Source organism: Dasypus novemcinctus, chromosome 18 (genome assembly GCF_030445035.2).
Source record: "Dasypus novemcinctus isolate mDasNov1 chromosome 18, mDasNov1.1.hap2, whole genome shotgun sequence".
NCBI lineage: Eukaryota > Metazoa > Chordata > Mammalia > Cingulata > Dasypodidae > Dasypus > Dasypus novemcinctus.
Genome location: NC_080690.1, coordinates 67,444,592 through 67,469,153, shown reverse-complemented (window position 1 = coordinate 67,469,153; position 24,562 = coordinate 67,444,592). Strand labels below are relative to the sequence as shown.

At 53.6% G+C, this 24,562-nt stretch overlaps 1 protein-coding gene across 1 annotated transcript; it reads left to right on the top strand.

Annotated features, from left to right (window-relative positions):
- Positions 1–745: 745 nt before the first annotated feature.
- SLC1A5 (solute carrier family 1 member 5) lies at positions 746–10,590 on the top strand. The gene is made up of 8 exons (XM_004461091.5): positions 746–1,870; positions 4,210–4,252; positions 4,637–4,696; positions 5,524–5,684; positions 7,291–7,524; positions 8,195–8,389; positions 8,491–8,625; positions 9,815–10,590. The coding sequence occupies exons 1-8, from the start codon at positions 1,299–1,301 to the stop codon at positions 10,035–10,037; spliced, it is 1,623 nt and encodes a 540-aa protein (XP_004461148.2). The 5' UTR covers positions 746–1,298; the 3' UTR covers positions 10,038–10,590.
- Positions 10,591–24,562: the final 13,972 nt, after the last annotated feature.

Here is a 24,562-nt window from a genome sequence, read left to right as displayed (position 1 = left end):
AGAAATATGATAAAAAAAGAATGGTAAAATGTTAATTGTAGAATCTAGTTGGGGGGGTAAATGGATATTCACTGCAAGTTTTTTTTCAGTTTTCTTCTGTATATTTGAAAATTTTTTCATAATAAAACATTGGGAAAATATTCTGCCCGAAGGCATTGGTAAAAACCTTAGCACAAATTAAACTGAATTGTAATGTTTAATGGATGAATCGCAAATTGTGGTCTCTAGGATGTGTGTGAATTACAGTCCTAATATTATAATAACCGCCATTAATTGAACTGGGATCTTTAAAAGTAACTCCTTATTTAAGTGCCCCAGCAGTCTTGTGAGGGAAGAGCTTTTATCATCTGCACTTTAGATTTGGAGGGAAATTCTGAGAGGCGATTAAATACCGACTCAGGACTGAGGAAGAGTTCCGGGTTTTGCTGACTGAAAATGAGCCACCCGCGGATCACCCACACGCCCAAGAGACCCGGAGCCCACAGCCCAATTTTTCTTTGGCGGGAAAAAGCGCCCTCCCAACGCCCCGCCCCCTGAAAGCCCCGCCCCCTGAAAGCCCCGCCCCTGGGATGGCATTTTTTTTCCGCCTTCCATCCAGGACCCGGCCTCACTCAGGCCTCAGCCCCGCCCCTCGCTCGCAAGAGGGCTTGGAGCGCGCCGCGACCAATCGGAGCTCACGGGACGGTCCCGCCTTCTCAGGCCCCGCCCCCGCCCCTAATCCTGCCGTCTTCCGCCCAGCGGGCTCAGAGCCACGCGGCGCGCCAGGAAGATTCTCCCCGGGCAGCTGCTGGCTCCTGGCTCCCTGGGCCGCCGTCTTCCGCACCCAGGGGCCTGGACACCCCATCCCTGACCCGAGAGCGGCGCGCCCTCGTCCCGGAGCTCTGCCTATCCGGTCCCCAGACCCGGGCGCCCCGGCCCTCCAATCTCCGGGACCCAGGCGTCCTGGGTCGCGCCTCCCGGATCCAGACGTCCGGGATCTGCGCCACCAGGACCCGGCCTCCTGCGGCCAGATCTCCGCCGCCTGGAGCCCTCAGCCGCCTGGAGCCAAGGGCCCCACGTCCGGCCCGAGGGCCTCCTGAGTTCCCACCTCCCAGCTTTGGACGGCCAGTTTAGGGGAACCAGATCGTCCTGCTTCCAAGAGCCGAGGAATCCAGGCGCTGTGACCTCGCAGCCCTCGGGGAAGCCACTCTGAAGTCCCAGCCTCCAGGCGCTGCTGCTCAACTCCGTCCTAAGGAGCCGCGGCGTCCTGGAAAGGAGCCCCAAGCTCCAGGCGCTCAGGAACCCCGGCGCGTCTCATCATGGTGGCCGATCCTCCTAAGGGAGACCCCAAGGGGTTCTCGGCGGCGGCGGAGCCCACGGCGAACGGTGACCCGGTCGCGGTGCCCGTCGACCACCACGTCCCGGCGCCGGGCGGCGGCTGCGGTTCCCCGCAGCAGGTGCGCCGCTGCCTCCGCGCCAACCTGTTGGTGCTGCTGACGGTGCTGGCGGTGCTGGCGGGCGTGGCGCTGGGGCTCGGGATGTCGGGGGCCGGCGGCCGGCACGCTCTGGACCCCGCGCACCTGGTCGCCTTCTCCTTCCCGGGCGAGCTGCTGCTGCGCCTGCTCAGGATGATCATCTTGCCGCTGGTGGTGTGCAGCCTGGTGGGCGGCGCCGCCAGCCTGGACCCGAGCTCGCTCGGCCGCCTGGGCGCCTGGGCGCTGCTCTTTTTCCTGGTCACCACGCTGCTGTCGTCGGCGCTCGGCGTGGCCTTGGCGCTGGTGCTGCAGCCGGGCGCCACGGCCGCCGCCATCAACGCCTCCGTCGGGGCCACCCGCGCGGCCGAAGCCACCCCCACCAAGGAAGTGCTCGATTCGTTCCTGGATCTCCTGAGGTCAGATCTCGTCCGCTGGGAGGGCGGGGGGAGGGAAGGGGGGGCTCAACCGAGTAGGGCGGGGCCACGTGGACAGGAGAGGGCTTTGGGTCCTCCAGAGCAGAGACCTCCTCAGGGCCTCAGGGTCATGAGGGGGCTCTGGCCCCTTGAGGGTCCGGGCAAAGTGAGGACTGACCCCCGGGGAAGGAAACTTCAGTATTTGGGGGTTCATAAGAGGGACCCCACAAGGAACTCTTATAATGGGAGAAGGGGGTCTTTGGGGGCATGGGATGGTGTCCCCCAAAGGACCCAGTGAGAAAGGATACCCTGAGGGAAATTTCTCCAGTGAGGATCTTTGGGTGTCCAAGGGCCCCAGGAAAGGGCTTCTGGGTAAAGCTTTGTGGCCAGGGTCAGAGGGCTGGGGACCCGAGGGGAAGGAACGCCTGGAAGACTCCAGGTGAGCAAGACCCCACCCTCTTCCCAGCGCCACATGTCACCCAGGCATAGCCAGGTCTCTCCAGGCCCGGAGGTTTTCCCTTTTTCCTTTCCTGGCCGGCCCTGCTCCTGCATTTCCATCCCACTCCTGCCTGGTCTGTCTGGGCTCCGGCTCAGTAGGCTCCCCGAAGAGGCCAGTCAGAAAGAGGCCAGATTCTTTTCCTTCATCCGGTCTCTGCCCCTAATCCCCTCCCCCCGCCCCCCCCAAAAAAGCACAGGTCCCTCCCCTCAGGAGGGCAGACAGCTGCGACCACATGGCCCTGCCTCCCGGCTTGCTGACTCAGTGTCTCCAGGTTAGGGAGTTCCTGGAAGTGGGGGCGACGGCGGGGGGAGGAAGTGATGAGTCATGGAACAGGGATCCCCCAGCCTCCGGGACCACAGCACCCACTGAGATGGGTGGCTTTGTGTCCAGAAGTGGCAGCGGGTGGGCACCTCCTGTCTGGGAGAGATTAGCTGGATGGCGGCCCAGCCCTGGCCGGGGTGGGTGCAGGCGGACCAGGGGCGGCACGCCCATCCCCGGGCTGTTTCCGCGCAGGCTTTCCCCCCCCCCCCCCCGTGGGCCCTAGCAGCTGTCATTCACACATGACCAGACGCTCAGAGATTCAGCCGTCACATCTTACACACTCACACCACCGCACCATTTTTAAAAAAACATATTTTTACTACGGAAGCTGTGAGCTTACAAAACAATCGTGCACTGTTGTGTCAAATTCCCATACAACACCCCTTCACCAACACACCACACTGCTGTGAAAGCTTTGTTACAGCCTCAGACTGTGATCACAAATGGTGATCCAGAGTGTACATTTGACACAGCCGTAACGTTTCACTCACACAGCCACACAGTCTGTGTGTCCAGTTGACACAGCCATGTGACCTCACACCATACACATGCCTGCTGTGGACTCACCCCCTGGGGCACAAATGGCCACGCAGGGACACCACCGCCCACAGTGCTCCCCTACACACCCATGTGCTCATAACTGTACATTCCCGTGGCACGTGGCCTGGCTACACACCTGAATTCCCAACCGCACAGCAACCCGTGGGGGACCCTGTACAGACCCACGGACATAGCCGTGTGGCCACCTCGTGGGAGTGAGTGTGCGCCTCCTGGTTAGGGCCGTGGAGCCGGCCTGGCTGAGTTCAAATCCCAGCGGTGCCACTTGGGAGCTGGGCAGGTTTCTTCACCGTTCCCCGGTTTCCTCATCTGCCCAGTGGGCGCGATGGTGCTGGCGGTCGCGGGAATTACCTGAGTTAGTTTATGTGAAACACTGTGCCTACCCGGTGTGCTGTCCTCCTAATCTGCCCCAGAGACCCACGGTCTCTGCCTCCTTCGCACACTCCGGGTCAACGCCCAGTGCGCGGAGCCACGGACGGCTCCACGCGAGCACTCACGGCACGCACAGGGCCCTTGCCCCCGTCTCCCCTGCGCCCTCCCATCCCCCGGGCAGCCTCCAGGCCCCAGCCCTAGTCTCGGCCACAGCTGTCTGCCCTCCAGGAGGAAGTGGCTGATGCAAGAGGTCCCGGGTATGAAGTCGGCGTGGGGTGGAGCGCAGCCCCGGGTGGCCCTACCTTGGCCTGCCTTGGGATGCCCGCATTCCTCACTCCCAAACCACAGTGCCTCGGGGCTGGAGAGCCAGCCTCCCGGGGCCCCCCAGGACGCCCCACACACCAGGAGGTGGGCACACAGGACCACTGCCTGGCTGGACGCTGGCCGAACCTTGGGAGGGGGCCACCTGTGGGTGTGAACGGGGCCTCAGAGGTTTCCCCCAACCCCCTATAAGACTAAGCCAGACTCCAGACACCTCCCGCTCTCCCCCCTGTGTGATCTAACAGCCCCCTCCGTATGTCTGTCTCTGCAGAAACATCTTCCCCTCCAACCTGGTGTCCGCAGCCTTCCGCTCAGTGAGTCCTGGGGGGGTGTCCCTGGGGCAGGGGACGGGCTGGGAGGGAGACAGCCAGCCACAGCCCCTTGCTGCCCGATTTTAGGCTGTGCTTTCAAAGTGCACATGCCCACTGTTTACAGGCGATATTGGAGTTTTCTCTAAAACCCATACCTATCCTCCCCGCCAAGAAACAAGATGGGTTCAAAGGTTCCGATGGGTTCTACTTCGAGCTGTGTGACCTTGGTCAAGAGCCTTGGCCTCTCTGAGCCTCTACCTCCAGAATATGGAGGTATGAATAGTCCTATCTAGCTGGGAGGCTGACAGGATGAAATGAGATGCGTTTCAGGGATGCTTGGGGCAGGCTTGGCCCATTGCCCCCACTGACCTCCCAACTTGCCCGCAGTACTCTACCCAGTGGGAGATGAAGTGGGTGGACGAGATCCAGAACAGAACCTCGGTGAAGGTGAGAGCGGGGGAAGGGGCCGCAGGGCCGCGGCTGGGGGTGTGCCCAGCGCCTCGGCCCGCTGCTGCGGCTTTTCTTTTTGGTCCCCTCTGCCCCCAGCCTTTGCCTGCCCACTTGAGCTTCTGAAATCTGGTGTGGAATTTGACCCCACCTCGCTGCCGTCCCTTCCCGATCTGTAGACCCTGGGTTTGGAGGTCTCCTGCCTCCCCAGGCCCCCGCCCCCAGGCCCCCCTTCTCCCCACCGTCCGCCTCCTTCCCCACCCCAGCCTGCCCCAGCCTGTTCCGGGGTCTCCCGGCCCGGTTCTGCCCCCTCCCATCCACCCTCCGCTTGGTAGCCAGAGGGGGTCCTACTAAAGTGCAAACCTGCCCCTGCTCAGACTCTGCCATGGCTCCCCAGTGCCCTCGGGAGAAAGTCTGGGCTCCTCACCAGGGCCCGTGAGGCCCCGTGAGGTTGGACCCCAGCCCACCTGCCCAGCCTCATCCTCTGATCCTTTCTACCCAGCTCATTCCTCTCCAGCCACAGTGGATTTCCTTCCATTCTTTGGATGCCCAAGGAGCTCGCATTTCCAGGCTATTGCATGTTCTATTTCCCCTGTCTAGAACCTTCCATCCTTCCTCTTTACCTGGCTGGACACATCTGTACTCCAGGTCTTATCACAGATGCATGCCCCTCCTCCAGGAAGCCCTCCTTGACTCCCCCTGCCCCCCAAATCAACAACCTCACCTGGCTCCCACACTTCGGGCCCGCACTCCCCTGGCCTGCCCCATTCCAGCCCCCTCCGACTCTGGGCCACCCTGGTGATGGGTCTGTCTGTCCCTGTGTGCAGACAGCGGGTGAGGTGGAGGGCATGAACATCCTGGGCCTGGTGGTGTTTGCCATCGTCTTTGGTGTGGCCCTGCGGAAGCTGGGGCCCGAGGGAGAGCTGCTGATCCGCTTCTTTAACTCCTTCAATGACGCCACCATGGTGCTGGTCTCCTGGATCATGTGGTAGGTGACAGGAAGGGGGCAGGGTAAGCGGGGGGGAGGGGGGAGGGCCCTCCCTCGGCTTCCTGGAGCCAGAGAGCCTGGATTCAAATCCAGTATCTGCCATTTCCTGGCTGTGTGACCTTGGCAAGTGACTTATCCCTTCTGTGCCTCGGTTTCCTCATCTGTAAAATGGGAACTGGACTGGAGGCCATCAAAGCTAACACTCCGATGCTGGTGCTTTCTGATCTTACCAGAAGGTGCCAGGAAACAGCCATGCAGTGGCAGCTACCTATTGGGCACATCTCAATTTCAGAGACTTTATCTATTTATTTTTAAAAGATTTATTTATTTTTTACTCCCCCCCCCCCCAGTTGTCTGCTCTCTGTGTCTATTTGCTGTGTCTTCTTTGTCTGCTTCTGTTGTTATCAGTGACACTGGGAATCTGTGTTCTTTTTGTCGCGTCATCTTGCTGTGTCAGCTCTCTGTGTGGGCAGCGCCATTCCTGATTAGGCTGCGCTTTCTTTCGCGCTGGGCGACTCTCCTTACGGGGCGCCTTCCTTGTGCGTGGGGCTCCCCTACGTGGGGGACACCCCTGCGCGGCAGGGCACTCCTTGCGCGCATCAGCACTGCGCATGGGCCAGCTCCGCACGGGTCAAGGAGGTCTGGGGTTTGAACCTTGGACCTCCCATGTGGTAGGTGGATGCCCTAACCACTGGGCCAAGTCCGTTTCCCAATTTCAGAGATTTAAAAATAGCCGAATGTTCACCTTAGAACTGATGATGTAAATTAGTAAGTACTTCACAAGGTTATTGTGAAGATTAAATGAGTGAAGTATGGGCAAAGCACAAAGACAGTGCTTTAAAATGCCTGGCACCTAGTAAGCAAAGTGTTTATTTACTGTTAGTGACGATTATTATCCTGATGTTCCCGGATATTGAGGAAAAAAACAGGTATGGAGGCCTCCAGCTTCTGCCCCTGCCCTCTGCACCCCCACTCTTGTCTCCTCTTAGTCTCGCAGTGATTCTTAGACCCTACCCTGGATCCAGAAAGTCAGAAATTGGGAGAGGGGCCGGGGTTGTTGCATTTTTAACAACCCATCCCCCCATTCCAGTGCAACTTGACATCATAGGCAAATTTCGTTTCATTCACTGCAAGCCACGAGGCATTGTAGTGAAGATTCAATCACATGTGAGGACTTAGCACCTCATAAATGCTTAATACCCAGGAGTTATTACTAAGACGTGGCCATGGCCTTTTCGTTTTTCGTGATGTGGTGGGATAATGTATTGGTGCTAGTCATACTTGCTGCTGTGTAACAAACAAACCCAGAAAATGAACATGGCTCAGATAGGTTGGGTGTTTATTGCTCGCTCACGTATGATGTCCAAATCTGGTGACTCTCCTCCAGGCAGCCGCGGGGACCCCCAGGCTCCTCTCTCTCGGCTGCACTGTCTTCAACCGGTGGCCGCCAGCCGGTGGGCGGCAGTGGCCTGGAGGTGGTGGAGGAGGCTGACCGGGCCGGGCCTGGAAGCGGTGCCTGCGCTTCCGCGCCTGTGGCTCAGGCTCCTCCTGACCGCAGGGGAGGCCGGGCGCCGTGGTCAGCTGTCACCTGTCTCCCGGCGGGCAGGTACGCGCCCGTGGGCATCTTGTTCCTGGTGGCCAGCAAGATCATGGAGATGGACGACGTGGGCCTGCTCTTCGCCGTCCTCGGCAAGTACATCCTGTGCTGCCTGCTGGGCCACGCCATCCACGGGCTTCTGGTGCTGCCCCTCATCTACTTCCTCTTCACCCGCAAAAACCCCTACCGCTTCCTGTGGGGCATCCTGACCCCGCTGGCCACTGCCTTCGGGACCTCCTCCAGGTGCGTGGGGCCTGGGGGCCGAGCGGGACGGGAGGTTTTCCTCTAAGGGACCTGGAGCAGGGATCAGGTAGACAAAGACTCCAGGAATTTTGTGTTTGCATCTGGGGTCTTTCATCAGTTTATCAAAAACCCAGGATCCACCCCCCCCCACCCCCCCAAAAAACGTGGGGAACTCCCTGCCTTAGAGATTTCTTCCTCCTTTCCTGAGGAACCCCAAGCCCCAGGAGCTCACCACCTCCCCCTGAGGTCCCATCCTGGGTGATGCTTGTGCTCCCCGGGGACCCAGTGTCTAGGAGCACCACCGCCTCGTCTTTTGAGTTTCCCCTCCCTGTAGGTCCTGTCCGTTCAGGACCATTATTGGAGACAGGGTGGGGGTGGGTGTCAGCGAGCTCAGACGTTATCAGGGTTTAAGTGCAAGTTTCTGTGGTTTCGAGGGGTGGCTGTCCCTGGCTCTCCCAGGAGGTCCAGGTCCCATCAGGTTTGGAATTCCAGCACGCAGAATCCCCAGTGCTTTATGAGTCCGGGCAAGAGAGGAGCTGGGAAAGTAGGGGAGGGTGTGGGAGGGGTCTAGGCTGGGGGGTGGAGGCCGTTCCAGGCCCACGGGGTGGGGGGGGCCTGGGGAGGACGCTGGGGGCCGGGCGGGGAGGTGACGGCCCCGCGGGCCTCCCAGCTCGGCCACCCTGCCGCTGATGATGAAGTTCGTGGAGGAGAAGAACGGCGTGGCCAAGCACATCAGCCGCTTCATCTTGCCCATCGGCGCCACAGTCAACATGGACGGGGCCGCCCTCTTCCAGTGCGTGGCCGCCGTGTTCATCGCGCAGCTCAACGAGGAGCCCCTGGACTTTGTGAAGATCATCATCATCCTGTGAGCCGGGTGGGGGGCCTGCCGCTGGGGCGCGCCTGGCCCCTCCCACTGCCGAAGGGCCTCCCCGTCCCTGACGTCCCCTCTGCCGCCCGCCCTCCCAGGGTCACGGCCACAGCGTCCAGCGTGGGGGCGGCAGGCATCCCCGCGGGAGGCGTCCTCACTCTGGCCATCATCCTCGAAGCCGTCAGCCTGCCCGTCCACGACCTCTCCCTGATCCTGGCTGTGGACTGGCTAGTGTGAGTGTGGGGCGGGGGCTGCAGGGGGCGCCCGGGGGTGCCCCGGGGAAAGGGAACGAGAGAGAGGGCCCCGAGGGTCTCTCGGAAAAAGAACAGAGGGAAGAAGGAGTGCTAGAGAAAAGGGTTCCGGGAAGAGGAAGAGATGGGATCTTTGGGTACTAAAATGGACCCAGAGAGGTAGGGTACTTGAGGCTGCGTGGGTTCAAATCCCAGTGTCCCCCTCTACTAGGTATTATGACCTTGGGCAAGAACTTAATCTCCCCATTTCATTGGTTTTTCCATCTGTTAAATACAGAGAGTAGTCTGTTGCTCACGGGTGCTCACGATGATTAAATGTCTTCATACGTGCACCTTCCTTAGAACAGAGTCCAGGAAATAATAAACGCTACGTAATTGTTCACTATCAGGATTAAGCAAAGAAAAGTAAGCAAATAAGGGGAACAGGTGTCGCTCGGTGGTTGAGTGCCTGCTTCCCATGTACAAGGTCGTGGGTTCAATACCTGTACCTCCTTAAAAAAAAAAAAGAGTACAAAGATGGGGGAACTCTGGCAGTTCCTCAGAGTTTAACAAAGTTAGCATATGGTCCAGCAGGTCTACTTTTAGGTGTGTCTACCCAGACATCCTACAAAAGCTGTATATTAAGTTCACAGAAGCATTGTAGTTCGTGGTGGTGAGAAGAAGCAGCGTCCCAAATATTCATATAACCTGAATTCCCATCCCCTGGTGACTGGATTCATAAAACGTGGTCCATCCATACAGTGGGCTGTTACAGTGTAAAGAGGAAAGAATATAGGGCCTTTCAGGCAGAGAACTTCATGTTCCAGGGACAGTTCCAACCTTCTTCCCAGAGGGATGACTTTTCGAGGTTCTAGAAGGAATATTTGTGAGCCAAGGAAGACAGGAGGTCTTTGGGGTTCTGAGGCGGGGAAGTGTGCCGGGGCACTTTGCAGTTCCAGGGGAAGGAGCGCAGCTGTGGGGGTTTCTAGAGGAAGAGGCATTTGAGGGTCTAGGTGTAAGGGACACTTTGGGTTCTGGGAAGACAGAGATGAGTTTTTGGGTCTAGGAGGAGTGGGAGAGGGGTCGGCAGAGGAGGAGGGCGTGAGGGGGAGAGTGGACGGAGGGTTGGGCCAGGTCTGTCCCCTACTCTTCCCTTCCACCTCACTGCCCCCTGGCCCCCGCCCACCCCCAGGGACCGGTTCTGCACCGTCATCAACGTGGAAGGTGACGCCTTTGGGGCGGGGCTCCTCCAGAGCTACGCGGACCGCGCGGAGGTGAAGAGCTCGGTGCCGGAGCTGCTCCAGGTGAAAAGCAAGACGCCCCTGGTCCCCACCGAGGAAGGGAACCCCCTCCTCAGACGCTGTCCGGGGCCCCCTGGGGATGCTCACACCTGCGAGAAGGAATCAGTCATGTAACCCCGCTTCGGATTCTGGGATCGTGAGAGATAGACGGACAAACCAGGGTTCTGGGGGCCCCGCCCTGCACCGGCCATCAGAGCCGCCAGCCTCGCGGCTGGGGTGTATGTGGAGATGAGGGTGTCTCCCCACACCTCCCCGGCCCTCCACTCTTGTCCCTCACCCAAGCCAGGAAACAGCAAGATGGAGAAATAACTGTCCCCCCCACCCTCACGCCAGGAGCCTTCTGCACTCCCCCTTTCTCAGGGCACAGGTCACCACGTGGATTTCTTAAGGGAAAGGCTGCGCTGGCGTGAGGCTGGCCGTTTTGCTGGTTATGCTGGTGGCTGTAGCTGTGCTGTCGTGTGTGTGTGTGTGTGTGTGTGTGTGTGTGTGCGCGCGCGCATCCTATCACCATCTCCTCTCCACGGTACATCCCACCTGTCCCCAGGCCCCCTCTTCCTTTCACAGTAACAAACTCTCCCAGGAATCCTGGGTGAGAGGCCGAGATCAAAACGGCTGTCACTGCAGAGGACATTTCTTAGCAATAAATTTGAGTGTCAAGAATATCTAATCCTGTGTTCTGAAGAATTTGACTAAAGGCACTAGCCACGACTAAAAAACATGATCCTGTTGGCTTCATCGAAATAAAATATCTGCTTATAAGAAAACACCCTTGGGAAACACAATGACACAACAGTACACACCCGTTAGGATGGTGAAAAACTCCCAAGTGCTGGCAAGGATGTGGGACAGCTGAACTCTGCGCTGCTGGAGGGAGTGCCAAGGGGCAGTTGGGCAGGTTCTTAGAAAGTTAAATATACACTTCCCGTACAGCTCAGCAATCCCACTCCCCAGTATTTACCCAAGAGAAATGAAAACTACACCCTAAAACCTGTGCATGAATGTTTGTAGCTGCTCTAGTCATAAATAATAGCTCAAAATTGGAAACAACCCCATTGGATAAACCAGTACAATTCATACAATGGAGACCATTCAGCAATAAAAAGAAGTAACCTATTGTTGGACGCAACAGCACGGCTGAATTGCACAGATATGTTGAATGGAACAAGCCAGAAACAGAACATACCCTATAGTTCCCTTTATATGCAGGTCTGGAATGAACTGGTCTGTAGCGGGAGCCAACAGTGGTGACCTCAGCGTGGGTGTGTGGATGTGTGTGACCTGACAGGCAAGGAGTACAGGGAAACTTCTGCGGCAGCAAATGTCCTCTAACCTAATGTGGGTTGTATACATTTGAAAGAAATCCTCTTTACACTTAAGTTTGTGCATTTTTATTGTAGGTATGTTCTTCGGTTAAAATTTTTGTTTACAACTCATGGTAAATATATTCCCCTGGAGCAGCTACTGTGGAAGTTTGGCTGTTTCTTACCAAAAAAAAAAAAATTACCACATGACCCAGCAATTCCACTTCTAGGTATATACCCCCAAAGAATTGAAAACGGCCTCAGATATTTGTATACCTGCTCAAAGCAACCTTAAAATAGCCAAAAGGTGGGAGACCAAGTGTCCCTCAACAGACGACTGGATCAAACAAGTGTGGTCCATACAAGCAATGGGATATTGCTCAACCACACAAAGAAATGAAGTTGACACATGCTGCAGTGTGGGTGGACCTTGAAAACCTGCTAAATGAAATAAGCCAGACACAAAAAGTCACATAGTGTATGATTCCATTTATATGTGGTAACTAGAATAGGCGAATACACAGAAACGGGAAATAGAACAGAGGTTACCAAGGGCAGCAGGGAAGGGAGAATGGGGAGTTATTGCTTAATGGGCACAGAATTTGGGATGAAGAAAAAGTTCTGGGAATAGTCATAATGATTACACAGCATTCTGGATGTAAAGTCACTGAATTGTGCCCTTAAAAATGGTTAAAATGATAACATTTATGTGTATTTTAGCACAATAAAAACTTTCCACTTACCTGTGAGTGTAGGTATGCCTTGATATCTGAACTCTCACCCTCCAAATAGTCCCAAGAATGACTTGTTCATTTTTTTAAACCCAAAATTGGCTATTTGAATTTTAAAATCTGCTGTGTAACTTAAGTCCTGTGTGAGTCCAGAATGGGGACTATTCTGCAGTTACATCTCGCCTGTCTTGTGTGTTGTTGAAGTGTGTTAGACATCACTGATATTATCTTCCTCTTGCTTCTGCCAGGTGCCTGGAGGCACTACCAGTTTGGGTCTATTATAGATGGTATCGAGTATCTTACACACTTTGTTTTTTTTTAATGACAGCTCATAATTCTTATCTGATTCTGAGCAGAATTGTCGTGTATTGCACACCAGCAACCACTAATGAGTTCATTAAGTGTTGAATAATTAGGCATTTGGTATTCTAAATACTTTACATTATGCCAAAAGCCTTGGCAGGTTGTTCTATGTAAGTGTTTAAGACTGTCATAATGGGGAAGCAGATGTGGCTCAAGCAACTGGGCTCCCATCTACCATATAGGAGGTCCAGGGTTCAATGCCCGCTCCTGGGGAAGGCAAGCTGGCCCACGCGGAGTGCTGGCCTGCACAGAGTACTGCCCCGCTCAGGAGTGCTGCCCTGCGCAGGAGTGCTGGCCCATGCAGAGAGCTGGCACAGCAAGATGACACAACAAAAAGAGACACAGAGGAGAGACGACAAGAGACGCAGAAGCCCAGGGGGCTGAGGTGGCACAAGAGAATGATCACCTCTGTCCCACTCTGGAAGGTGCCAGGATCGGTTCCTGGAGCCGCCTAATGAGAATACAAGCAGTCACAGAAGAACACACAGCGAATGGACACAGAGAGCAGACAATGGGGGGTGGGAGGGTGGGCGTGGTGAGAAATTAAAAAAAGACTCATGATATCTGGGGAAGTGGGTTGGGGCTATTTTTTTTCATCCCCCACTCTCCCATGGCTCCCTGTCTGTCTGTCATTGCCTGCTCATCTTCTTTTGGAGGCACCAGAACCGAAACCCAGAACTTCCACGTTGAGGCAAGTGCTTGAGCCACATCCGCTCCCCTTTTGGGGCTTTTGAATTGGGCCTGGAGTGCATTCTTTTCCTGCTCAAAGTACTGCTTTATCCAAAAATTTGCTGTTGAAGATGTAACTGAAACAAGCTTCACCAAACGGTACTTACCCACTTTTTTCTATTCCATTTTCAAAATGGGCTGCAGGAGCCACTAATTTGCTTAAAACACAGATCTAGTCCAGATGAAAAGGCTGGGACCCTCTCCAACCTCCTGTGGTGTGGACAGAGATTTAAGCAGCCCCCCGACCCAGCCCCCAAGCTCTGTTAATTATTATCCTCCATGTTTATTAAGCAATTACTATTACCGTTATAAGCACTTAGCACGTATATTTATTTTTGAAAACGACTCGTGGAGGTGGTTCCAATCACTTTGATCCTCACCTGAAAGAGGAGGAAACTGAGGCACAAGAGGTGAGGTCACTAGCCCAAGATCGCCCAGCCAGGAAATGGCAGAGCTGGGATTCGGCCTCCTCTAGGCAGGCTTCGGCCCACACTCAACCAGCTTATTACTCTGCTTCTGTGGAAGAAACATACAAATGACACTTGTCCTTGATGGAGCAATGTCCATATGCCTGAGTCTGCGCTAGGATCCCTTGGAATTTTCACTGCAACTCTGAATTGGGTGCTATGATTGTTCCCATTGTACAGATGGGGAAACTGAGGCTTATCAAAATAAAGCTTTTCCAAGGTCACAGCAGAGCAAGAATGCAAAAGATGCAAATCCGGGTCTGGGACCAGGAAGCCGGGGTCCTTACCACCTGCTCTCGTTTCCTCAATCGCACCCTTTCCCAGGGAGTCGGAACAACTGGATATCCCCATTCAAGAGAACAAAATTGTAAATACCTGACACCATATACAAAGATTAGCTCAAAATGGACCAAAGATCTAAGAGTAAGAGCTGTAAATTACAAAACTCTTAGAAGAAAACAGAGCAGTAAATCTTCATGACCGTGGATTTGGCACTGTATTCTTAGATATGACACCAAAGGCACAAGCTACAAAATTTAAAAAAACAGATAAATTGGATTTCATCAAAGTTAAAAACTTTTGTGCATTAAAGGACATTATCAAGAAAGAGAAAAGAAAATAAAGAAAAGAAAAGCCACAGAATGGTAAAAAAATACTTACAAATCTCATGTCTGATAAGAATCTACTGTAAAGAAGTCCTAACTCAGCAACAAAAAGACATCTAACTAATTTAAAAATAGATAAAGGTCTTGGGTAGACATTTCTCCAAAGAACCTATACAAATAGCCAATAAGCACGTGACAAAATGCCCAGCATCCATAATTAAGGAAATGCAAATCAAAACTACCATGAGATACCAGTTCACACCCACTAGGATGCTATTATTTTTAAAAATGAAAGGGAGAGAGCAACTTTTGGTGAGGATGTGGAGAAATTAAAACCCTCGTACATTACTGGTGTTTTGGAGTGGAAAATGGAGCAGCCTCTGTGGAAAACAGTGTTTAGTGGTCCCTCAAAAAATTAATATAAGCTATGTCCCAGCAATTCCACTCCCAGTTATATACCCAAAGAATTGGAAACTGCTATTCAAACATATATCTGTACACCAATGTTCTTTTTTTTTTTTTTTTAAAGATTTATTTATTTATTTAATTTCCCCCCCCTCCCGTGATTGTCTGTTCTTGGTGTCTTTTTGCTGCGTCTTGTTTCTTTGTCCGCTTCTGTTGTCGTCAGCGGCACGGGAAATGTGGGCGGTGCCATTCCTGGGCAGGCTGCTCTTTCCTTTCACGCTGGGCGGCTCTCCTCACGGGCGCACTCCTTGCGCGTGGGGCTCCCCACGCGGGGGACACCCTTGCGTGGCACGGCACTCCTTGCGTGCATCAGCGCTGCTGCATGGCCAGCTCCACACGGGTCAAGGAGGCCCAGGGTTTGAACCGCGGACCTCCCATATGGTAGACGGACGCCCTAACCACTGGGCCAAAGTCCGTTTCCCACCAATGTTCTTAAAAGCATTATTCACAACAGTCAAAAAATGGAAACAACCCAATTGTCCAATAACGGATGAAGGTGAAAAAATGCAGTATAAAGAAATGAAGAATTGACCCATGACACAAGCTGATGTACCTTGAAAACATTATGCCAAATGCATAATAGTCACATATTGCATGATTCCATTTATATGAAAGATCTGGAATCAGTAAATCCATAGAAACAGAAAGCAGATAGGTGGGTGCTGGGGCATGGGGCGAGTGGGGGATGCGGAGCGACTGCTTAACGGGTCTGGGGTTTCCTTCTGGGGTGATGAAAATGTCTTGGAACTAGGTAGAGGTGATGGTTGTGAATCACTAAATGTACTAAATCTCACAAAATGAGCTTTTTTGTTTTTGTATTTTCGTTCACTTCTCAATGGCTCATTTTATGCTATATGAATTTTATCTCAGTAACAACGAAATTTTTTTTAAAAATTCAAATCTGACTGCGGTGGTTTGAAGCTGTATGGACCCCAGAAAAACATGTTCTTAAAGTTAATCCAGTCCTGTGGGCGTGGGCCCACTGCAATCAGGATCTTTTGGTGTGTCGTAGCTAAAGATGTGACCCATCTCATTCTGGGTGATTGTGGGCTCCTCGTTGGACCTCCTGCTTCCACCCGGGCTCCAGGATGACTGTCCACCGGCAGCCGGAGGGGTCCTGATAAAACCTGTCACTGCACATCCTCCTCTGCTCAGAGCCCTCCAGGCTCCTGCCTCCCTCAGAGTCAAAGCCAAAGCCCTCGCCACACCCATGAGGCCCAGCATGATCTGCCCCCCCCCCCCCCCAATTCACTGACCTCACGTCCTTTGCACACTATCACACTATTTCAGGTCACACTGCTCTCCTGGCCGGTTCCTCGAACTCACCAGGCCTACTCTGGCCTCGGGGCCTTTGCACTGGCTGTTCCTCAGCCTGGACTCTTTTCCCTCGAATAGCCCCTTGGCTCTTTCCTCACCTCCTTCAAATCTCTGCTCAAATGTCACCTCCATGAGGCCTTCCCTGGCCACCCTATTTATTCCTACAAGCTCTTCTTCTCTTCCCCACCCCCACACACTTGACTCCTACCCTGTTCTACTTTTTTTTCTAGCACTTTCACCTGCTAGCATACTATCCAAGTCATTTATTGCACCTATTGTTTACTGCCTTGCTCTCACTAGGATGTGCCCTCCAGGAGGGCAGTGGCCTGGTTCATCGCTGTATCCTCAGGGCACAGCACAGAGTACAGCATATAGTAAGTTCTCAATAAGTGAACAAATTGGACCCCAGCCACAGAGCTGCCTGGATGGAGGCGGCTGTTCTCCTGGTTCAGATTCCACCTCTGTTACCTGCCAGCTGGTTGCGTGACCTTGAACCAACATTGTCAAGCCTCACCCTCTTGGCAAAAGGCTCAGTCAGGCCTCACCCAAAGGCCACTGGTGAAGGTTACGTAACAGCAAGGAAGAGAGCACCTGAGAGGCCCTCCAGGGCCATCAGCTACCCAGGAATCTCCCTGGCTCCCACCTCCCTCTCCCTTTCCCCCTTGTCCCACCTACTCCTGTTCCTGGGACACCTGTCCTGCTCTCTCCAAGGAGCCTGGCTTGGGAGGGGGGCTCAGGTGAGCCTGGATTGGTCTTGGGCCAGGGTTTAAGGCTCCGGGGGCCACCATGGGGGGCAGACAGGCCCACACTAGGACACAGCTTTGGGGTGAGGTGGGGAGGGAGACAGACCCAGGGTAAGGACCCAACTTTGTCCCTCCTGGAGATAGTGGAGTGTTTCTAGGCCTGTCCTCATCTGCTTTGGGGGGGATCAACTTTGTTGAGGTGCAACTATTCAACGTGTGCAATGGGATGTTTTGACAGATGCATCAACCCAAGACCACAGCTACATGGAGACCACAGCAACATTCCCGTCACCCCCAAATTTCTGTGCCCCCCCTTGCAGCACCCGTCTCCCCCCAGGCCCAGAGCCCCACGGACCTGCATTTGGTCACAGTGCATTCATTTAGACTTTTCTAAAATGTGACAGGAACAGGATCATAGAGTAAATGGGTAGCTTTGTGCCCCTGGCTTCTTTCATTTAGCATCAAGCTTTTGAGATGTTCTCCCGTGGATGCACGTGTCGGTACTTCATTCCTTTTGTTTTGTTTTACCCATTGTCTGGCCCTATCAGATTGTTTATCCACTCACCAAGGGCTGGACACTGACTTGTTTTCCCTTTAGGGTTCTTGTGCATTGGAATGCATTTGTGTGGCGGTCTGTGTGTGCTGGTCACTTTCCACATGAGACGCAGTATCTTCACTGCTCGACCCGTTGACCTTCTTCTGAGACAGGGATCCCCCTTCTCTCCCACTGTATCCAGTATTCACTCCTTGGCTGCTGGATCAAAGGGGTGGTCTGGGGGTCCCCTGGAGGGCCAAGAGGGTCATGGTACTCAGGGCAATGACTATGTACTGATGGGCGCTCTCAGGGCAATGACTATGTACCGATGGGTGTATAATCTGGAATTTGATGGAGTGTTTTAACCACTGACCCAGCCCCCCCGAGTGCTTGTCCTGGCTGGAATGTCAGCTCTAGGAAAGTCCTCTGTACTCTCCTGAAAGGAAGGTCACAGACAATGTAACCCACCTTCCCATGATTTTAAAAACAATCTTCCTATCACCCTGTGATCAAAAGGAGAAATAAAAGGACAGTAATTTATAATATGCCTCTCACTACGTGATGGTGAGGGGCAGCCTTCCTGGAACACAACGGGGCAGCCGGCGTGGGCACATTTAATGCAGACCGGCCAGAGGTGACACAGGCTTCGGACCAGGATGGAAACACGCTGCTGCCCCAGTGTCCAATTACCTAGAGCCCTTTGGAATGTGATTTTCTGAAACGATGGACTATCCTTGGCCAAGATTAGGATAAAATACAATTCAAGCCTCCCTCGTTTTACAAAGTAGGTTGCATTTTCCAGAAAATTCAGAGCCCATTAAAAGCCTTCAAGTGAAGAGAGAGTTAAGTTCTGGGCTCTGACCTTTATTACCAGGTATATCACCTTCAAGGAGGGTAAAAATTCAGGTGGTATGTGCTATAGTACGGCTGTAATGCTTGTTAAAATATTCAGATACTTCTGTTCTGGCTGGTTAAAAGTTAAAGAGTAATTATCGAAACAGGGAAATTCAAAACTATGTGCTCCAGTATAAACTCATTAGTTCCAGTTAATTGTTGGGATGGGTTTCCATCATATCATAACTTAGCTGATGATAAAATATATATATATATTAAGCCATCAGTGTTTTAAGGGCCAGAAAAGTTACTATTACTATTTGTTCAAGGTAGCTGAGAGAGGATAGAACATCAAAACAATAGATTTGATGTTGAGATTTTCTTTTTTTTTTTTTTTAACTCTTGCAGAAATTTAATGAGATTGGCCAACACCACTCAGAAAAAGATACTACAAGGAACCAAAACAGATGAACACACCTCATGAGCACAGACAAAAACTTAACAAAATTCTTAGCAAATTAAATGGAGCAACATTAAAAAGGATAACATATAACAGCCAGGTGGGGTCCCCCCAGGAAAGCAAGGCTGGTTTAGCCTTAGAAGAGCAATAAACACAGTTCACCACATTAGCAGACTATCAAAGACAAAAATTCACGGCTATCTCTGACCCATGACTGGGAAAACAAACTTCTCAGGAATAAGAAATACGAGGGAAAAGCCCCCAACCTAACAAAGAAGACTGGACTTCTTGTTTCTTAAAACGAGGCTGTAGTCTCGTTTTCTGGCGAGGTGGATGAAGAGTAGAGGGTCAAAAGCCTACGGCTGGAGGACAAAGGAGCAAATTTCAAACCAGGCCAGTCCTGTTTTACGGGAAGCTAAAAAGAGCCCACGAGGCACGGAGCACCCCCCGGGAGGCCAGGGCAGGCAGGACTTCCACTCCTTACACACCCGCTTCGAGGGGGGGCGTCGCAGCCTCTGGGTCCCACAGGCTCCATCAGCAGAGCGGGGAGAAGCAGGCGGTCCAGGGGCCGAGCCCGCAACTGCCCAGACCAAGGCAGGTGCTGACACACCTTCTGAGCCGACACACCTGGCGTGGAGTTCCCCCAATGGCCACGGCTTCTAAAGCAGGAGGAATCCTTCGAAATCATCTCATCTAAGCCACCCGTTTTCTAAACGTAGACACACTAAAGCCCCGTGCGGAGAAGCTGACTTTCCAGAGCATAAATCTAGTTAATGGCACAGGAAGGATAAAAATGCAAGCCTGGTTGCCAAAAACGGTTCTCTTTCCTGCGAGCAGGGCTGATTCCAGACGGCAGGGCGACAAGGGGGCCTGGCCCGACTCTGAATAAAGGGGCACCGCTTAAAACCAGGCAGGTCTCCGGGTCTGGAAGGAAAGCTGGCCCTGCCGGCCGACGCCGCGCCAGCAGCTGCTCGGGCACGAGCCCAGAGGCTGCGCAGGTGTCCGAGGCGACAGGCTGTCCCCTGAGGAATGGGCCGGCAGGCTCTGGGCACGAGGACACAATCAGGGATTCCAGATGGGGACTTCTGTGCACAGGTGGCTGCACTCCCCGAGGAGCGGAGGAGGGGAGAAGGGCAGCTGGGGGGGGGGGAGCGGGGCGGGCTGCAGCAGAGAAGGGCCACGTCTTCAGTAGCTGAGTTTCCCATTAAACTCCATCTCTTCTCACTTCCCGCTCGGTGACACGCATCTCTCCAGTTGCTCTTTTATTTAAACGGGAAGTCCAACCGAATTAAGGAATCAAACTATCATTTGGGATTTGGTAGATAAAACGGATCTTGGCAGATGCTGAGACCAGCGGCCTGCGAGCCTTTTAGCCCTGGCCCCCCTGGGCACACCTTGACCACCTATAACTCCCCGACAGTATCTCAGAAGAGCAGACTCTGAATTGGCGCCCCTCTGCCTTCCAGCTCTCCGGCAGTTCCGGGGCTCTGCAGGGGCAGTGGGTGTTCGAGTGCCCGGCACCCGGCCAACGGCGCTGAAATCATGCCCCTCGGCCAAAGGTGGGGCGGGCTCCTGCCCCGACATCAGCGATGAGTGAATGTATCCTCCAGGAAACGGCAGGAGGCTGGGGAGCGGGGGTGGCCAAAATACAGCCCGAGAAGATGAAATAGTAATAGAATACTCAAATTTAAATAGTATCTGCTATAGACATCTCATTCTATACAGGAGAAAACTAAGGCACCAACAGATGAAAGGATTGGCCCAGGTACTCTGCAAGGAGGTGGCAGAAGCCAGCAGGCTGCTCTAGTATTTTTTCACTGGTCCAGGAGTTTTAAAACTGTTCCATGTGAGTGAAAATAACATGCCCTCTCTAGAAGGGAGTAAACAATTAGGACTTTCATAAGCCATCTGAGAAGACATAAAGCTGCCTTCATAGCTCAAAACTGTCTCACTGTACCTTCAACATAAAAGAGCTGAAGATAAAGGATGTGAAATGTCTTCTCTCTGTCCTCCCCACTGCAATGCTCTCAGCCGGTGCTTTTCAAATTTTCGTGGGGCTCCGACGCATGGGGGGGTCCGCTCAGCAGGTCTTGGTGGGGGCTGGAGCCCTGCGTTTCTAACCAGCTCCAGGCTCAGGCCCCAAGCCCCAGGAGCTCGGCCGCCGGGCAGCGCTCGCTCCTCGCCCGCGGCGCGGGGCCCAGGGGGGCAGTCGAGCCGCCGCCGCGACAATGGGGCCCGGGGCGGGCCGCGTCCGCACTCCGCAGCTGGGGCTCCGCTCGGCCCGCGAGATTTTCTATTTATTGAGACATCAAGATTTCAACTTAATGGGAAGTTAATTGCTGGAAGCACCTGACATGGTTCCCTGTGTCAAATCATGGTTCAGATAGGATTATGGTGTAGCTTGTGGCAGCTGAGTGAAACAAGAGCTTAGATAGGCGTTTGGGTTGGTGTATACTCAGGAGACCTGAATCTCTGAACTGTCCGTGTGACGGCCAGGCCCTGGGCCTCAGCAGCCTTGCAGCTCCTACCCTCTGGTTTCTTGAACTTACCCTGGCCAGCTGACAGGGAGGTGAAGAGGGTCAACCACCACACCAGGGAGCCAAGAGTGCCTACAGCTGCAAGCAGAATTGCATCCATCATCCATGTGGAATCTAAGCCCCCTCTTGATGTAGAGGGGGACTGGACATAGCCATCCCAGGTCCACAAGATGGAGGAATAGAGTATGGATTAGAGTGGACTTAGTGGTGTTCTGCTGGGGAACTATTGTGATTAGTAAGGGAAGAAATTGCAGTAGTGATGTGGAGAGGGTGGCCATAGTGGCTGCTGATGGTTGGGAGAGGGAGGAAGAGATATGGTATGGGCGGCGGAGTTGGCCCAGTGGTTAGGGCGTCCATCTACCACATGGGAGGTCCGCAGTTCAAACCCTGGGCCTCCTTGACCTGTGTGGAGCTGGCCCACGTGCAGTGCTGATGTGCGCAAGGAGTGCCTGCCACGCAGGGGTGTCCCCACGCTGGGGAGCCCCATGCGCAAGGAGTGCGCCCCGTAAGGAGAGCCGGCCAGCGCGAAAGAAAGTGCACCCTGCCCAGGAATGGCGCCGCCCACACAGAGAGCTGACACAAGATGATGCAACCAAAAACAAACACAGATTCCGGTGTCGCTGACAACAACAAAAGCTGACAAAAGAAGACGCAGCAGGGAAACGGACTTTGGCCCAGTGGTTAGGGCGTCCGTCTACCATATGGGAGGTCCGCGGTTCAAACCCCGGGCCTCCTTGACCCGTGTGGAGCTGGCCATGCGCAGCACTGATGCGCGCAAGGAGTGCCATGCCACGCAAGGGTGTCCCCCGCGTGGGGAAGCCCCACACCCAAGGAGTGCGCCCGTGAGGAAAGCCGCCCAGCGTGAAAAGAAAGTGCAGCCTGCCCAGGAATGGCGCCGCCCACACTTCCCGTGCCGCTGACGACAACAGAAACGGACAAAGAAAGACAACAGAAGCGGACAAAGAAACAAGACGCAGCAAATAGACAACAAGAACAGACAACCAGGGGAGGGGGGGGATTTAAATAAATAAATAAATCTTAAAAAAAAAAAAAAGAAGACGCAGCAAATAGACACAGAGAACAGACAACCGGGGTGGGGGGGAAGGGGAGAGAAATAAATATATAAATAAATCTTTAAAAAAAAAGAGAGAGAGATATGGTGTGGGGGCATTTTCAGGATTTGGAGTTGTCCTAGGTGGTGCTGCAGGGACAGATGCTGGACGTTGTGTGTCCTGTCGTGGCCCACTGGGTGGACTTGGGGAGAGTGTGGACTACAAAATGTGAACCACAGTCCATGTGCTGCAGCGGTTTTCCAGAATGTATTCACCGGGTGCAGTGGATGAGCCACAATGATGGAAGAGTTTGTTGATGTGGGAGGGGTGGCGTGGGTGAGGTGGGGGTATATGGGGACCTCATATTTTTTTAATGTAACATTTAAAAGAAAATAAAGGATAAAAAAAAAGCTTAGATGGATAATTTCTAAGTAAAACTAAATCACAAGAAGTCAAAAATGATTTGAGTTTCAGCTTGTGCTGACGATTTGAGGTGGCAAATAGTTTGCACAAATGTTTAGGCAAATAGATATTGGTTTATTTAGAGAATGAAGAAAATCTGATGCATGTATTAAATTACATATTAATTTATATTACCCCACCAGTTGCAAACTATACTGAATCTCACCCCTCCTTCGTGACATTTGAAAATTGAGACAAGGAACAAGTTTTGTTGCATGGAGCTGCCCTGCATATTTTAAGAACTACATCCAAGAGCCAAGGGCACTGCCCAGTCACTGCAATAACCCCAGTCGCTCCCAGGCATTTTCCGGAATGCTCCTTAGGGATCCCAGAGTCTCTCTGCAAACCATTTGTAGGTTCAGCGACTAAAAGCACAGGCTGGGTTACAAAGCCAGGGTTTGGACATCTGCGCCCCAGGAGACGGGCCAACATTTATCCTACCCTTGCTGGCGAAGCCGCCTCCTCCAAGAAATGTGTGATTTATACAGATGGCCGAGCACTCCTAATTCTCACAGCAATTCTGCCATATTAGCGTCAGCCCGATTTACAGGTTCAGAGAGGAGCAGCATGCCTAAAAAGGAAGCGGCCGAGCCAGGATTAAAATCCAGCAGTGCCTCCCACGCTTCCCGGCTAAGTGCCTCGCAGCACCCGGGTGGGGTGCGCGCTCTCATTACCCCATTTCCCAGATGCCAAGCGGGGCACAAGAGAGGCAGGACCCCCCGGGACCAGGTTCAGGCTGGGGGAAGTGGCAGCGCTGCGGCTGGAACTGGGGCCCCTCTCACTTCAGAGCCTGGTTTTAACCTTGGTCTTGAACGCCAGTGCACACACACACACCCAGGTCGCCCGGGCCAAGTCAGGCGAGGAAACACGAGAGCCCCAGTCATGTTTATTTATTTTTAAACAGAATAATTTACGCATTTTTACTATCCAATATACAGACTGATAATAGTACATGTATATACTTTACAAATTAATATACAGATATTGAAGGTACATGATCAAGAGGAAGGAGGTCTCTGCTTTTACCTGCTGAGCTATTTGTTCTTCCAAAGGCCCCTCTCGGGTACAATAACGAGAGGGGCAGGGCAGACAAGCTGAGTGTGGCCACTGTCTAAGCTTTTTGGCCTTGGGCAAGTGATTTACCATTATAGACTCACCTTCCTCGGAGGGCTGAGGTGAAGGCTAATTTCAATTAACCCAAGTAAACTCCCAGAACGACACCTGCTAGACAGTAAGCACCCAATAAACGTGAGTTGTCACTGCTGTTGACCCGACTGGCCTGTGCAGAGCTGAATTCAGGAGGTATCAGCCGGTAAGGGGTGTAGCTGGCTCTTAGCCACAGCCGCACCTCTGGGAGGTAGCCCGCTCCGAGCCTGCTTCCCCTTCTGCCAGATGGGGTTCAGAGCAGCGTGCAGCTCGAAGGGCTCTCTGAGGAGGAAGGCAGGTCGCATTCCGCTTCCCACTGAGGCAGAAGGGGAGTCTCCGCCGCCCCGCTTCCCGCCTGGGCTGAGACCACAGCGGCTGTGGGAGCAGAGGCCCTCGGCGGCCACCAGGAGCGGGACTGGGTCGCCCTCTAGTGGCCGAAACAATCCCAGCGGCCAAGGGACTTGGGAGCTGGTGTAGGAGACAAGGAGAGCACGCTGGGGATCCGGGAGGAAACTCAGGCACAGGGGACCTGAATCCTGGCAGCCCGGCCTGAGGATCTACACTCTTTCTAAAACCCGACGGCGGGCTTGTTATTCCAGACCGCCGAGCCGAGGGCTCCTGGCATATTGGGCCCGACACGACTTTGAGGTGCGGGGTTGTTTTGGGCCCTCGGCCGCCTGGCATCCCTGACGTCGTCCACCGAAGGCCAGCGCCACCCCCAATTAGTGGGACGACGATCGCCCACCGGGTGGGGGTGGGCAGATCTTTTCATTTGAGGCTCCGGGTGCTGCTTCAGATTCTCGACCAGGCCCTCTTCTGCCGAAGCCATCCTCTCCGGTGGTCTCCCTCTAAAGACGATTAACTCCTGAGTCAGTTTATTCTGTCCCCTTCC